Source organism: Ciona intestinalis, chromosome 14, assembly GCF_000224145.3.
Source record: "Ciona intestinalis chromosome 14, KH, whole genome shotgun sequence".
Taxonomy (NCBI): domain Eukaryota; kingdom Metazoa; phylum Chordata; class Ascidiacea; order Phlebobranchia; family Cionidae; genus Ciona; species Ciona intestinalis.
Genome location: NC_020179.2, coordinates 2701008 through 2717273, shown reverse-complemented (window position 1 = coordinate 2717273; position 16266 = coordinate 2701008). Strand labels below are relative to the sequence as shown.

The following is a 16266-nucleotide window of genomic DNA, read 5'->3' as shown; positions in this document are numbered from 1 at the left end:
TTATGTCACCTTGTACCAAGCTCTCTTGCGATTAATTATTACCGGATAGTGTGCGCTATGATGTCACAGAGCAAACCGTTTTAAAATCAACACAAAGCATCGAAAACGCGTTGTTTTCGTCGTGCTGACGTCACCCTTATCATTTTACTCCTATATAAAACAGACATTTTTGTAGCAAAAGCACCGTTTATTTACATGCGCACGTATATTAGCGAGATATAAAGGTAAACGACGGACAGTTAGCATACAGCATATCTCAACGAATTAGTTCTCTCGACAAAGTAAAGGTCCCAAAGCCATTTTCAACCTCAGCAAACTTCAATCTTTCGTTTCTCCATTTCACCAAGTGCTTTGGAAATTACAACCAGGTCATGTGACATTTTACTGACCGCTGATTGGATGGAACTGAGCTTGTCAAAAACTTTAACAGAACTCGTCTCTTCGTCAAAAGATAAAACAAAAGGTCGTTCCAAGGTAGCAGCAAACGCCCTGCAAGTATTTACCTTTAAAAGTATTTTAGAAAATACCAAAATTCACAAAATTTAGTACAATCATGTTTTCGCGTACATAATTTTAGAAAATAATATAATTTGTTTGACGGTTTAGTACTGTGGGGTAGAATAAATACCGCCAGCGGCAGGCGCATAATATCCCTATTCCGCATAATATCCCATATTTCCTAATTGTGTTTTTTTAAATAAGCTATAGTAGGGTGGGGGAAGATAGAACACCTCCCTCTATTTTTTTCGACCCATTTGGTAGTAAACAAGGAACATTTTAAGAGTTATTAAACCGTATCCTCACGACTCCCATAGACCGTTGTTAATTGTTTAAAACACGATCAAGATATTTGGATATCATGTGCTAAAGGAGTCGCGTCTTCCCCCACCCTACTAATGGTAAGTTGGAGTAAGGTGGTCCATGTTTTTATTTTTTATATTGTCCTATTTTTTTGTTAATAAATTAGGAATATTTACAGAATTATAAACAACTGTATCTTCACAACTGTCAAAGATTGTTGTAAGTTGTTAAAAACACGATTGAAAAATAGGTGCTACATTCATTCATTCACCTCATTTCATGTTTTGCTTGCGAAAAACTCGGTGAGAGAAAGTAGACAGGTTGGAATGCTGTTACATGCGACTCTTGGCAACTTGCTGTAACTGCGTCGAATGCGCGAACTTTCTCTGGTGAACTGAGTGCGTGCTGGATAAATAATATTCATATAAAGTATTTTCTTGACTCAATACTAAAAGTTTCGCTATGACCAACTCTGGCCTAAATCCTAGAGCCCATAGCATGACACGCTGTACCTTACCGAAAGGAAATTGGAATCGTTTTTTTTTTTTTTTAAAGGCAAAAACGCGTTAGTGTTCATACTTATATAGAATATAGTTGGTTTTTGTTGTACGACAATGATAACAGATATTTTTTAGAACTTATTTGTACTATCGTGGCGGGCACGCAGCAGTTGTATAGTAGGGTGAAGGAAGATGGGACATCTTTAATACATGATATCCAAATAGCCTGATCGTGTTTAAAGAATTAACACCGGTCTGTGGAAGTCGTGAGGATACGGTTTCGTAATTCTTTAAGTTTAAACGTTCTTTGTTTACTACCACATGGGATGAGAAAACTGGGTGTCCCATCTTCCCCCACTATACTATAATACAGGGGTTTTCATTCATACACCGCGTGCCTGCTTACAAGGTATACTACTTGAACGTATATTGTACGCACCACCTTAAGTTGCATACGCACCTCGTATCGATGTTTGTAAGTTTAACAGTTTACCTTGAGTTCAGATATAGATGAAAGCAAACCGGCTCCGTAAGCTTTTATACCATCCTGTTCTTTGCAAAGGCCAAACTCAACCGTGTATAAGTAGCACTGTAAAAATATTGGTTTAGATCTCCTAGGTAATGAATAAATGAATGAATGAATGAATGAATGAATGAATGAATGAATGAATGAATGAATGAATGAATGAATGAATGAATGAATGTAACTTACTTTATCCTCGCGTGGCCGGAAAACGACAGTCGTTATTACACAGGTTTAACACCTCGTGCCAGCTTACGACAACCCATTAGTGGCCACTGGGTTGGAGCAAATGTCGTTATGTGTCTTGCCCAAGGACACATACGCCCACAATGGTAGCAGCGACTACGCCACGGCGCCGGACAGGTAAGATAAATGGCGTTTGTTAATATATTTCCAAAATTAAGTTGGCAATATTTCCTTACTAAGTAAACAACATATAGTAGAATGGGGGAAGATCGGACACCTAAACATTCTATTTTTTCGTCCAATTTGGTAGTAAACAAAGAACATTAAAAGATTATGAAACCGTATCCTCACGACTCCCATAGACCGTTGTTAATTGTTTAAAACACGGTCAGGATTTTTGGATATTATGTGCTAAAGTTGTCTCATCTTCTCCCACAGGACCATATATTATAACCCATTTCCCAATCTTGTTTTAACAACTACCATAACGTTTTCAGAGTTGTGAGGATACGGTTATATGATTCTGTGAATATTCTTTATTTATTACCAAAAAATAGGACGATATATAAACGATTAAAAACATGGCCCAGCTTACTCCAACCCACCATTAGTAGGGTGGGGGAGATACGACACTTTTAGCACATAATATCCAAATATCTTGATCGTGTTTTAAAGAATTAACAACGGTCTATGGGGAGTCGTGAGGATGCGGCTTCATAATTCTTTTAATGTTCTTTGTTTACTACCAAATGGTACAGGAAGATAGAAGGAAAAGGTGTCCCGTCTTTCCCCGTTCTAATATATGTGGTTCACTTATCAAGAAAATGTAACCAATTTAATAGTGCTTATATCTATATTAACTTACAAAAACAAATCCAACTTACCCCTGCAAGTTTTGAAATATCTTGGTCTGAAACTCCCAGCGAAGCAAGTCCAATCTCTTGACTGAACTGAGCAAACTCTGGATCAGCCAACAACGGTACATGGCCAAGTATTTCGTGACATATGTCAGGTTCTGGGGTGTAGTATGGATCGCTGTGGTGTCTAAAATACATGACATATTAAAGTACAGTAGGGTGGGGACAGATGGGACACCTTTAACATAAAATAAACAAATATCCTGATCGTGTTTTAAACAGTTAACAACGGTCCATGGGAGCCGTGGGAATACAGTTTTATAATTCTTTGAATGTTCTTTGTTTACTACCACATGGGATGAGAAAACTGAATCCAAAGGTGTCCCATCTTCCCCCACCCTACTATATATTTTTTGGATTCGTATATAGAATTGTAGAGTAAGATGAATACCATTTGTACTTAATAACTTTACATTTTCTAATCGTGTTTAACAACACTCTTTTAGTGTCGTAAGGATACGGTTATATATATATAGTAAAATGGGAGAAGGCGAGGCACCTAACCGCATAATATCCTGAAAAAATTAACAACGATCTATGTTTACTACCAAATAAAACAAGAAAATAGAATAAAAAGGTGTTCCATCTTCCCCAACCTACTATAAATGTTTTTTGTTTGCAACCAAATGTAAATATAAAAAAGAAAAGAAAAAGTTTAGCCGCATCCAATTGTTCAACTTAATTAATATACAATAAAGAAGGGGATATTTCCATAGCCGAGCTTGGTAAATCCTAAATAAATAATGGCGTAATGCCGCTAAAATGGAGTCACAACCACGTGACAACTAAGTAAATTATGACGTCATGAAAGGCCAGTCACCTGATATATTGAGTGCAGTTAAACACACGAAAGGCCAACCCAGCTAAAAAGTCACGAGGGCTAAGAAATCCAGCGGCTGGACGAATACGAAATCCTGTTCTACTTTGTAGGAAGGCGGAAATATCTTCAAGCTGAAATGAAAGTATATTAGAGTGGGGGAAGACAACGGTCTGTAGGAGTTTTGAGAATACGGTTTTACAATTTTGAATGTTTTTTGTTAACTATACCAATTGGAACGAATATAGAATGGAAAAAGTGTCCTATAATCCCCTACCTTACAATATTATTATAGGTGAAAAAAAAACACACACGTTTTTGAAAGTTAACAGTTGAGTATGATACTAAAATTGTATTACTGGAACTAACTTATTGGTACTGGTGTGGCGGGGCAAAAAAGAGACAGATGGGTGGCAGCGTCGAGCCTCGAACCCAAGTAAGCTACAGGTGCGGAGTCTACAAATCGACGTTTTATAACTCAACACTTACAAGAGTGAATTTTAACGAGAGTTCTATTCTATATGGGTGATGTTTCGTAACGTTGCAAGCCATGTGATACCCTTACACCGAGGGTGATACAATATGTACCTAGCCAGATGTTTTGTGAGAATACAAACAGAATAAATGTATAACGATAGACAGTATGAGACTATATATACCTGTGGTACGTTGTCTTCGGAACATTTGCAGAACTCCGATAGTAATGGTAGATTCTTTAAATGTTGTGCGCATGCGCGAGTTGGGTGAAGTTCCATAAGTTCTTTGTAAACCTTTCCCCTGCAAAAATTATACGGTAAAAGTGTAAAACTCTTCAACGTATTATGTTGTAATGTGGGGTGAAATGGGACATCTTTAGCGGGCAAAAGTGGGGTGAAATGGGACATTTGTGGGGGGAAAAGGACACTTTTAACACATAATATTCAAATATCCTGATCTTGTTTCAAAATAATTAACAGCGGTCTATGGTAGTCGTCAAAAGGATATTATTTTACAACTCTTTGAATGTTCTATAGGAAGAAAAAATAGAACGAAACTGTGTCTAATATTTCCCCACCCTACTATATTACCCCCTTAGACTGTTTTTATTATAATTTAAAACCTTATCCTTTTTACCCTTAAATAAGTTAAAGTAACTTACCAAGTCTCTATTTCGATCTTCGTGTATTCGACCCTTGGTATTTTATCTCCACTGAAAAAATATCTCAATTAATCCGAGATGAGATATCAAATTTTTAACTTTGTAAGCAATTTAGTTCAAATAACTTACTGTCGAAAGTCCATAGCTAACTTTGTGAAGTAATCACGTCGTTTACGATATACCTCGTCCTTAAAACCCTGCAATATGAAATCAATTTTTACTCTTCCTTAGCTGGTATACCGATCCGGTTTTCCCAATCAGTTAGTTTTCAAATTATTTTTTTAATAAGAGGCTGATGACGTTAGCAATTGGCGCAAAATAGATATGTTTGGTATATATATATAGTAGGGTGGGGGAAATGTGCCGTATTTTCGTTCTATTTACTCGTCCCATTTTGTAGTATGCAAAGAAACATTAAAAGAAATATAAACCACATTCTTAAGACTCCCATAGACCGTTGTGAATTGTTTGAAACACGATTAGGATATTTGGATACAATGTAATGAAGCTGTCCTATATCATATCCAACAGTACTTTATACCATTAGCTGCGATTCCTTATTTTTTCATATTTAGCTGCACTTGGTGTATTTACCGACAATCATTCAAAATCGGTAAGTTTGCGCCTTAAGTTTAAAAAAGGACACCTTTAGCACATAATATCCAAATATGATCGTATTTTAAACAATTAAAAACAGTTTATGGGAGTCGTGAGAATAGGGTTTTAGAATTTTTTGAATGTTCTTTGTTTACTATGAAAAAAAAGATGTCCCATCTTCTCCCACTATACTTTATACTAACCGGGTGATCTGCATCAAGTTCAGCTCCATACATCAAGACATTCTTTGCGCATCCATCAAGGTCAGCCAGACATTTAGGGAACCAGATACCATTTTCTTTCGTGTTCTCTGTGCAAGATAAATTAGGACTTTAATATTGCATCCTTACAGAAAAGCAGGTATGAAGAGTATGTATGGAACAGAACACCCGTGTTGTAACATTAAAGTGCACGGTATAAACATAGTATGCTGAAGTGAGTTTACTATGGTATGAGTTTACGAAGTGACCTCGGCTTTGGCACCTAAAAGTTTACAGAATATAAAGTTTTCACCTTAAAATTTTACCTTTTGTAATTTGACTGATCCCAGGAAATAACTTCAACTTCGTGAGAATCGTTTCCAACTTTTCGAGTTCTACGTTTATTGTAACCTGGTGGGTTTCTGATGATTTGTCCACTTCTAAAACAGGAACGCCTTCGTCCTTATAAAAAAGAACGAAATAAATGAATGCAAGTTACTTATCTTCGAGTGGCGGTATAGCGACAGTCAGTATATCACCAGTGTTCTGTTTTATTAAATAAAGGCACATATGCTCAAAGTGTTGGCTGGGACGAGTTTCGAACCGTTCTAACTCGTAAGCGGACACAAGGTATAGAGAAAACAGAACATCAGTGTTATAGCAACTGTCGTTTTCCGGCCACGCGAGGATGAACCAAGTTATGCTCATTCATTGGCAACCTCTGGTATATAGGTAAGCGCTGTAACCACAGCGCCGGAAAGATCGTGTACGGAAATGTTTGTAAAATAATTAATCAAAAGAGTTAAGGTTAAGGGTGAATTGGTAAAATGTTTACCTCGAATAAAGCAAATATCATTGACAGAGGAGTGGTGTTGTATTCAAGGTGAAAACGAATCGATGTTCGAAGGGAGGAATATTTCTGTTGAAAGATCGATCAAAAGAATCAATTTAAAAAGATCATTACGGAGCAAATCGCTCTGGTAAATCACTGCTATGTAAACACAGGCAGAGAAAACGTATTCCCACATATTTTCGTAATCCATAGTACTCGAAATGTCACGTATTATGGTTCAATGGGGGCAGACTGATGTTCGGGTTTTTTTTAAACGATAAAGCATAAAATTGAACGGTATCTGACGGTAAACAAACCATGTTGCATTAAACTGTGTACAATATACACCGAATATATTTGCTGGAAAAAATATAGCCGACAGTAACTACATTTTATGAGCGTAAATAAATTTTATAGCGCTAGGCTATATAAATCTATACAAAGTCGTAAAATTCGATTTGAATTCCTATACGTTACAAATTGTACACGTTAACATTTGATTACGAAAAAATCGCTATACATAGGTATTACGAATAGGGTGGAACACATTTGTACTTTTTTTGACATGTTATTATATAATAGAATGGGACACCTGTAGCACACAATATCTTGATCGTGTTTTAAGCAATTAACAACGGTCTATGGGAGTCGTAAGGTTGCGGTTTTATAAGTCTTTGAACGTTCTTTATTTACTACTAATTTTAACGAGAAAATAGAATACAAAAGGTGTCCTATTTTTCCCCAAACTACTATAGTCGGATGGGGGAAGATGGGACACCTGGCACAAAATATATAAATATCCTGGTCGCGTTTTAAACAATTAACAACGGTCTATGAAAGTCGCGAGGACAAAGTTTTATAATTCTTTGAATGTTCTTTGTTTACTACCAAAATGTACGAGAAAATAGAATAAAAAGGTGTCCCATCCACCCCCATCCTACTATATAAGTGAAAAACCCAACCCACACCACACGTGGTTTACAAGTGCACCTTACCTCTGTTTTAGCTCTGGTGTCAGAAATCACATCATCCAGTGAAGTAACATGGTGAAGTTGACCTCTTCGGGTATCGGCCATCTTGTAAAATCAGTGTCTTCGTGTGAATGATTAGTGAGCGTCTTGCGGGGTTTTAAGACGATTTGTCCCGCGTTAAACAAACGGTAGCATCTGGAAGGCACACGCTTCCGTCGGATCGATTTTTCTAATTCGAAAACTTATCAATGACAATCGTAATCGATTCGTGACCCATACGCGGAATAGAACACGAAGAGATTTAAACTTGTCACGTCGCCTGTGACGTTGGACGACGTAAGAGAGGGCACCGTGACGTCATAAGCGCTAAGATTCGGCAAGGTTTGATTTATTTTTAGAATTTCCACGCTACGACAAGCAATATCACTAGAATACAATATTCTCAAAAATATAAACATCCCGTCGTAGGGTCGGCGCGTATTTAGGAGAATCGCGGTTTAGAGTACAGGGTTGATGGTACAAATCCCAGCGACGGGAGGCAAGTCTTTCACACACAAAGTTCAGGAGTCGCAATGTCCACAGCACTCAGACACAATAATAAATAAAGTAAAACCCTGTGCGCTGGCGAAGGGGTCATTTTTGCATTGATTTTTTTGCAGTGTGTATAAATACGGCCGTATGCGTTTACAAAGTACAAGCATAACATATTAAAAGCCAAAACAATCCTAACACACGAAAGTTGATTTAGCTGTCCGTCTCTTTACATGCTCTCACACAGGTTCCGTAGATCAAGCATAGCTTTCTCAATATTGCCAGCAAATCGGTCAGAGTCCTGAATGAATGAATGTAACTTACTTAATCGGCCGGAAAACGACAGTCGTCATTACACGGGTTTAACACCTCGTGCCAGCTTACGAGTGACCATGTATGTTACTTTGTGTGTTATATTTTTTTGTGTTTTTTTATTCTTTTTATGTATGGCTGATAATTTGGGCAACCCATTAGTGACCACTGGGTTGGAGTAATTGCCGTTAAGTGTCTTGCCCAAGAACACATACGCCCACAGTGTTAGCAGCGACGAGCCTTGAACCCATTAACCCTGGGTTACAGGCAAGCGCGCTAACCACTATGCCACGGCGCCGGAATGGATTGTAATGAATGAATGAATGTCACTTATTATCCTTGTGTAGCATGGCAACAACAGTTGTTATAACAAAGGTGTTTGGTTTCACACACAGAAATTAAATCACAAGGTTTAATACCAACGACAGTAGTTGTAATTTATCCTATTGGTGTGGAGTGTGGGGTTTAATGTGTCGTTTTTCTAAAGACCAATGTAAAATATACAAAATATTGCTAGAATGTGGTATAAAAAATTGGGAAGAAAAAATTGGGTATAGAGTGTATTATCACCATGAATGTAACTTTCTTTATGCTGGCATGGCCGGAAAAAGACACAGGTGTTTTGTTTCATACCACTCAAGCCAGCTTACGAGCTACCATCTATGTTACTTTAAGATGGAATATTTTTTTGAGCATTTTAAAATTTAATTTATGTATGGCTGATAATTGGACAGCTTGTTAGTGACCACTGGGTTGTTTGAATAAAAATAACCAAACTTACCGTTTCTGATGAAGAATATTTGCTTGAAACATGAAACATGATAAGATTCTCATGGCAGATGATGTAAGAGACACCATAACCATCATCGGCAACCTGTATTTTTTGGTATGTTAGTTGGAATATATATATAAACTCCGGTTACAAAGTTAAAATATAGTACAGTGGGGTAAGATGGATACCATTAACACAAAATTTAATTGTGTTTTTAGCATTTAACAATGGCCTTTTAGAGTGGTTAGGATACTTATATAATTATGTAGATATTTCTTGATCACTACAAAATGGGATAATAAATTTATATGAGAATAAAAACATGGACTATTTTACCCCATCCTACTATATCATAAAAGGGTGTGGAATGCAACAAGAAAACAGGAGAAAAAGTGCTACAAAAAAGTTTACAATCTTGGATAAATAAAACACACGCTGGACATGCATGATTTTAAACGCAGGAATTTTAAAGCAGTGAATGTGAAATAAAAATATTATTTTGTGATTTGCGAAAAAAATAAGCATTCACACTTTTGTTTCTTGTTAGTTAAATGAAACTTAAGAAAGAATAGAAAGAGTGGAGAAATATCAAATATATGTTGATCGTGTTTTTTTTAGATTCTGTGTTTTGTGATTAATTTTTATTTTTTTTAATGGTAAACTTAAATTTTTACTATGTTATGGTATTAACCTAAATTTTAATGGTGTTATAGTTCTAATGTGTATACAAATTTTAGCATAAACAACTTGTCTTAAAAGTTAAAACAGGGACAATTTTTATAAAGAGAACAAATATTTGCCCAATATTTTAGATCCTCAAATAAAAAATGGCAAATAAATTGGTTCCTACGTATGAAAATTTTGGACTTTATAGTAGCATTTGTTTCCTGCCATGTGACATATACTGTTAAAGTATTGGGGTGTAACATACAAAAAAAGGTACAAAAATGTTAATTTTGTGTTTTTACTTGAATAATTTCATACAAAAAAATGGTACAAAAACGTTTTGTTTTTTCCTAGATTTTTTCATTTAAAAAAATTGGTACAAAAATGTTAATTTTGTGTTTTTATCCTGGATAATTTCATACAAAAAAATTGGTAAAAATTGTAATTTTGTGTTTTTTCCAGGATTTTTTCATACAAAAAAAATTGGTAAAAAATTGTAATTTTGTGTTTTTATCCTTGGATTATTTTATACAAAAAAATTTAATAATTCATATAATAAACTATGCTTGACAGCAATAGCAGCAGAAGAAATATATAGCCAAGTGTTCACACTAAATTAAATCATGCGTGTGTGTATACTGTGGATAGCAGCATCATTCATTCTAAGTTCAGCTGTCACCCAGTATAGTTAAGCAAGTATACCTGGGTTTTATATTGGGAATAAATGATATTTTTTTATTGTATGGTTGAAAATACAAAGTTTTAAAAGAGTTTACAACATTTAGTGCATTGGGGTAAGATGGTTAGCACATAATATCCCATATTTCCTAATCAGGTTTTTAACAATTCAAAACATTCGTTTAGAGTTTTGAGGATACAGTTATAAAATTCTGTAAATAATTTTTTTTACTACCAAATGGGAACAAAAAAGAAAATGAATGTACCATCTTACCCCAACACATATTTTTTTTAATCTTAATTTTAATGAAGTTATATTAGTGTTGACCAAATTATGAGAGACAGGCTTGACATTATGCACGAGTGCAATGCAACGATTGTCGTGCGCATCACTGCTTCATGCCGTTTAAAATCATGCGTTCACGTACCGGGCCAAACCCTCCCCCTCCGGAGAGAAAGTTGGGGTGTTTGTTAAGGTCCACGTTCATGGCTTGCTGGTGCGGTGTTTGAGAGGTTGACAGGCGCCACGGCTCTTGGAGAACCTGGTGCCGTGCCGCAGGGATAGATCAATGATAGAGAAAGGAGAAGAAATTCAATTAGTCATGCACAGCACACTAAATTAAAAGCTCGGCTATGATTGCACGTGGATGTCAAGAATCCACACTTGTGACATCACAATGCCGTGTTTCATGCTCCAGTGAGTTTAAACCCCCGGGTTGCGACTACGGACTCACCGGACCAAAACCACCCCCCGTTGGGGTCATTTCTTTATTATTTCTTAAGACTGACCTCCCAACCTGGTCAACTGGGGTCTGAGAGGTGGAAAGTCTCCAAACCTCACTTAATACCTGTCTCAAGTTAGTTCAAGCTTAAATAGGCGCCAAACATTGGGTGGCAGGGTAGGCATGTCTAATGCGCCAATGCCACACAACTTTGCCATAAAATACCTATATTAACTTTAAACATTTGTAAATTCATAATTTTTTTTATACAGAATATGTAATATTTTTAATTAAAAAAACGTTAAGATCCATTAGACTTAATTATATGCCTGGTGCAAAAGAATTTAAGAACATACAAACTAATTTAATATAAACAAACCCTAATTGATAATTATTGCACATTTAAACTAAGCAGAGGATAAATATGCTTAACTTGAGTAGCCAATGCTATTTTGATCATAAAATTAATCAATAGACTTTAAAACAGTTCCAAACTTGTAAATATGATTATAAACTAGTGTTTTATTTATAAACCACTGACTAATATATTGTACCATATATAAAATACATTACACTATTATATGGTAGGGTGGAAAGATGGGACACCTTTTCAACCTATTTTCTTGTCCCATTTAGTAGTAAACAAAGAACATTTAAAAAAAAATCATAAAACTGTATCCTCACAACTCCCATAGACCGTTGGTAATTGTTTAAAACCCGATCAGGATATTTGGATATTATGTGATAAAGGTGTCCCATTCCCCCCCCCCCCTACTATATTAAACTATTATATTATTATAAATACATTATATTTATGAACTGGTGTTTTATCCATAAACCACTAACTAGTATATTGTACCAATATAAAATACATTACAGTATTATATTACAGGACATATTCCAGTATTATACATTACCTTCTGCAAGAATGGAGATTCCAACTTGAGATATTTTGACACCACATAAAGACAAAATATGTGACGGTCAATGCCTTGTCCCGTCATTGCTTCCTTGTAACCATTAATGTGACGGTCAACGGCCTTCTTAAGCAAAGCATATCGGTCCTTGTTCTATAGGGTAAAAATGCAAAAAAAATAAGAAAAAATGAGCAAAAATTAAAGGAAAATAAAAAAAAATTAAAGAAAATATTAACAAAATAAAATAAGCCAAATAGTGTTCTTTTTACCCACAAAAGCTGTTTGTAATAAAAAGGATTTTTTAGCGAGCTAGGGGAGTTGTCCTTTCTTACCTCAAGTACCCCATTGTTTTTTATTACCCCACTTGGCTGTATATATATTATTTTTAATTTGGTAGTGAACAAGTACTTTAGGTACATAATAGGTAAAACTCTGGGTTGAATCCAAGGTCCCAACTGTGCCTTGCTGTAGGACCTAACCCATACAGAATAGATAAGTTGTGTTTGTAAGACCTATTGTGATTATTGTTGTGTAATTTTTTACTGCTTAATGTATTCAAACGATGTGCTTTTTTGAGTATTGGTTTTGGAAATTTGTGCATAAAGCATAAGCAGCAATAATATGATGCAAATAATGTTGCATATGAAACAACAAGTGTCATAACAAAATATATTATTGCTTATTTTTGCATATGTCAAAATAATAACCAAGAAAAAAAGCTTTCATTATCAATAAAAAAAACATTTTGATGATATATCATACCTTACTTAATTAACTTTTTTATTGGCTTTTTGGGATAATGGAACGAATCTGGCCTAAATCCCAGGTCCTTGACAAGAATCTCACCCAAAAAAAAAAAAAAAAAAAAATACTCCATAATTTGTACAACTCACAGTGAAGCTGTCATCCTCCATAGATTTAGCGAACGCACACATTTCACTCGTGCATGATCTTACGGTCTCTGTCCTACCTTCTCTGAACAATCTTGTCATTGAGGCTTCGTATGTTAACGAGAAACGACCTTTGTCCTGAAAATGCAAATTTTTAAATCACCAATATGGGTCTACATAATAACATAAACGCAATCTTTATTTAAATGTAATTTAATTTTTCCCCGCGTGGCCGGAAAAACAACGGTCGTTATAACATGTGTGTTCTGTTATAACACCTCGTGCCAGCTTATGAGTTACCATGTATGTTACTTTTATTTCAACTAATTTAATACAGTAGCCAACATCTAATTTATCAAAGTAGAGAAAGGACCTAGCAAAAAAAAAAATAGCAAAAAACAGTCATTAAAACAGGTTACTGGTAAAAAAACTACTTTAAGGAGAAGTAATAGAAAAAAGCGGGGCTGCGGAATCCACTTTCTAATATTTTTTAGATTTCTTCTTCAATTTAGAAATTTCTTGGAAACTAAAAATGGTAACAAAACAAATTTGAAAACTTTTTTAGAAAAAATAAGACTTACTAAGAAAATAAAAAAACGTTCATTTTAAAAATTTGAAAAAATGTTTTAGAAAATGCTATCTTAAATAAACTGCCAATTCTTACTCTGAGGTGAGCGATTTGTAGTGCAGCTTGTATGAAAGCATCTGGAGACATCTTAAACTTCTTCACGAGTCCTTTTCCGAAGTGTTTGAATGCCGACACATTAAGGTGAACATCATCTGCGAGGTTATTCGCAACAGAAAGACTGGTTTCAATCACTTCTTGACACTAAGAGAAAAAATGATATTTAAATGCAAGGAAATGACAGCCAAAAATGTTCCGATAATGTCTTTAAAATTCTATCTAAAGTATTGACAATTATGGCTAGATTACTTTCTTTGTCATAACTTGAAAATTGTATCTTGCAGTTATTAATATATATATATATATACATATTAGAATAAATAAAAATGAACAAAAGCAATATTTTACAGATTTTGTGCAACACATTTTGTGCACACTAGTGACTTGCAAGCTTTGCAAAGTTAATTTTTGTCGTAACTTTTATATAAAAAACATTATTTTCTCACTCAACACTTAGATAGAACCAAATTATTTCATTACCAATTCCTTGATTATGAAAACAAACATACGAATAGGATCAAACCACTTCAAATTCTCTTTAAAATTATCTCAAATATGGCATGCCTCATTACCTCTGGTGTAAGTTGCCACTGTAATCTATGAGGCGTGATGGGTTGTACAGTAGGCCTGCCTTTTACTCTACCATCCTGAGTATAACCAAGGGATTGATATTCAAAGCCAAGTGCTTCCTCCACCACATAACTCATGATTGGAGCATCTGCCCATGAATGTTCAGCATTGATTCCCCATCTTCCGTTCTTGAAGACGATGCAGTTGAAGGTTTTGTCAAACCACCTGTAAAAACAATTCCATGAGCGGCAGTTTTTTTATTGCATGGCTTAAATTTTGTTTGGGCTTGTGTTGTGTGGCTTAGTCTATGACTCTTAGGGACATAAGGAGTCTGGAAAAAGTAACACTGGTCACACTATTCGCGTAAATAAAGAATGTAATTGGCGTGGGGTCCTGGTGGGGACTCTGGGTGTTAAGGTAATGGGCCAAATCTGGCCTAAATCTCAGGTCCTAAAAAAAAACTTCGTTTATATAAAGTATATGCAATAATTTGAATACAAATTATGGAAAATAGCTGAAAAAATGTGTATTTTATGGCACTTTTATTCTGCCATGCTGACAGTCATCATCAGAATATAACACAGTAATTAAATGAACAAAATACTGGTGTGGTGTTGTGCTAAATTTGCATTCGATCAGACATATGGTGATTTCTGTTTGACCTGTCAAACATATTGTCTAAAATTTCCTGAAATAAGACCAATCCTTTGAACATCTGTTTCTGATCTTTACAATTGGTATTGTTGTAAAATGTGCAGCAAATGAATGAATGTAAGTTGCTTTATCCTCGCTTGGCCGGAAAACGACACTCGTTATAACACGGGTAAAAAACATGTTACTTTGTGGGTGAATATTTTTTATGCGTGGCTGATAATTTAGCCAACCCATTAGTGACCACTGGATTGGAGCAATTGCTGTTAAGTTTCTTGCTCAAGGACACATACGCCCACAATGGTAGCAATTAATGAGCCTTGAACCCAATACCTCTGGGTCAGAGGCAGGCACGCTAACCAACTAAACAACTGTGCTACGGTGCCGGAAATAAAAGCCCACAAAACACTGCAGTTAATATAACAATTATTTTCCTCATGTGACTTTCAACTAAGTTTGTCAATTTACTAACTCAAGTTAAATATTAAAAAGGGGTTAAGGGCTTAACCTTCAGACATGTTAATTATTGAAGAACATTGAACTTTTCAACTGCCCTAGTTTGTAAAACACATTTTACAAGAACTAAACGGGAGAAAATGTCTTAGTAAATATTACACGTTGGTAGAAAACATATGACACATAATTACGGTAATCTTTTTTCTTTTCTCTTCAATGGTTCGAATTCAAAATATTTTTAATAAAGTTTTAATTACTTATAGTAAAACCAGTTACTTTAAATTAGTGGTTGTTACACTTTTTTGTATGCTGTACCCTTTTTACAAAGATGCTTATCAGATTTACCCCTAATATGTAACATGATGCTCATTTATTAAAAAGCGAAAACAACTAATTACATCAGTTATATTTAATGCGACGAATGCGTTAGCTTTTTGGCACCGAGTTTTTAATGCCTGGTAAAGTATCACAACAACAGAATTTTTCTGTCTCGTCAACTGATTTAAATTTTGATTGGTAGCTCATTTACCCTCTAAATATGAGAAAATCACTCTCAGGGGTAAATTTACCCCAGTTTTTGAAATGCTACTTTAAATTAATGACTTGGTAAAAATAATAAAACAGATTACCTGTTGTAACATTTTCCATGTAGAAGCGATCGACCATATTTTGACAACGAAGCTGAGTCTTTATCGCTTACCACGTGTTCCTCATCATCCAAGACGAGAATAAATGCAGCTTTTTCAATCGCATGAAGAGATTTCTTGTTAACGCCATCGACAAAGTATGTGTTGCGTGCCTGGAATGTGAGAAAGCATAAAAACTTTTAAATCTGTTCATATAAGCGTTCCAGAGTAAACACTTTGATATGTAATAATTTTACAGGGCCCACTTTGTACAATAGTACAGTGCTCTTCAACCTTTTTGGGTTGGT

At 35.2% G+C, this 16266-nt stretch overlaps 2 protein-coding genes across 2 annotated transcripts in view; both read right to left on the bottom strand.

Annotated features, from left to right (window-relative positions):
- Positions 1 to 308: 308 nt before the first annotated feature.
- On the bottom strand, positions 309 to 7637 carry LOC100049066 (tryptophan hydroxylase). The gene is given in 12 exon segments (NM_001097618.1): positions 309 to 489; positions 1073 to 1206; positions 1795 to 1890; positions 2895 to 3054; positions 3748 to 3878; positions 4404 to 4521; positions 4883 to 4933; positions 5012 to 5079; positions 5683 to 5789; positions 6006 to 6141; positions 6515 to 6598; positions 7507 to 7637. Coding segments are annotated over 12 exon segments (1347 nt in total). The 5' UTR covers positions 7588 to 7637.
- Positions 7638 to 7854: 217 nt separating this feature from the next.
- LOC100183250 (carnitine O-palmitoyltransferase 1, muscle isoform) overlaps positions 7855 to 16266 on the bottom strand; it is a 21502-nt gene continuing 13090 nt past the window's right edge. The window contains exons 14-18 of the mRNA XM_026837632.1: positions 12974 to 13108; positions 12081 to 12233; positions 11176 to 11289; positions 9107 to 9199; positions 7855 to 8314 (exon numbers count right to left, since the gene is read on the bottom strand). Of these exons, the coding sequence (XP_026693433.1) occupies positions 8243 to 8314; positions 9107 to 9199; positions 11176 to 11289; positions 12081 to 12233; positions 12974 to 13108 (567 nt within the window). The 3' untranslated portion in view covers positions 7855 to 8242. The remainder of the gene's footprint in view (positions 8315 to 9106; positions 9200 to 11175; positions 11290 to 12080; positions 12234 to 12973; positions 13109 to 16266) is intronic.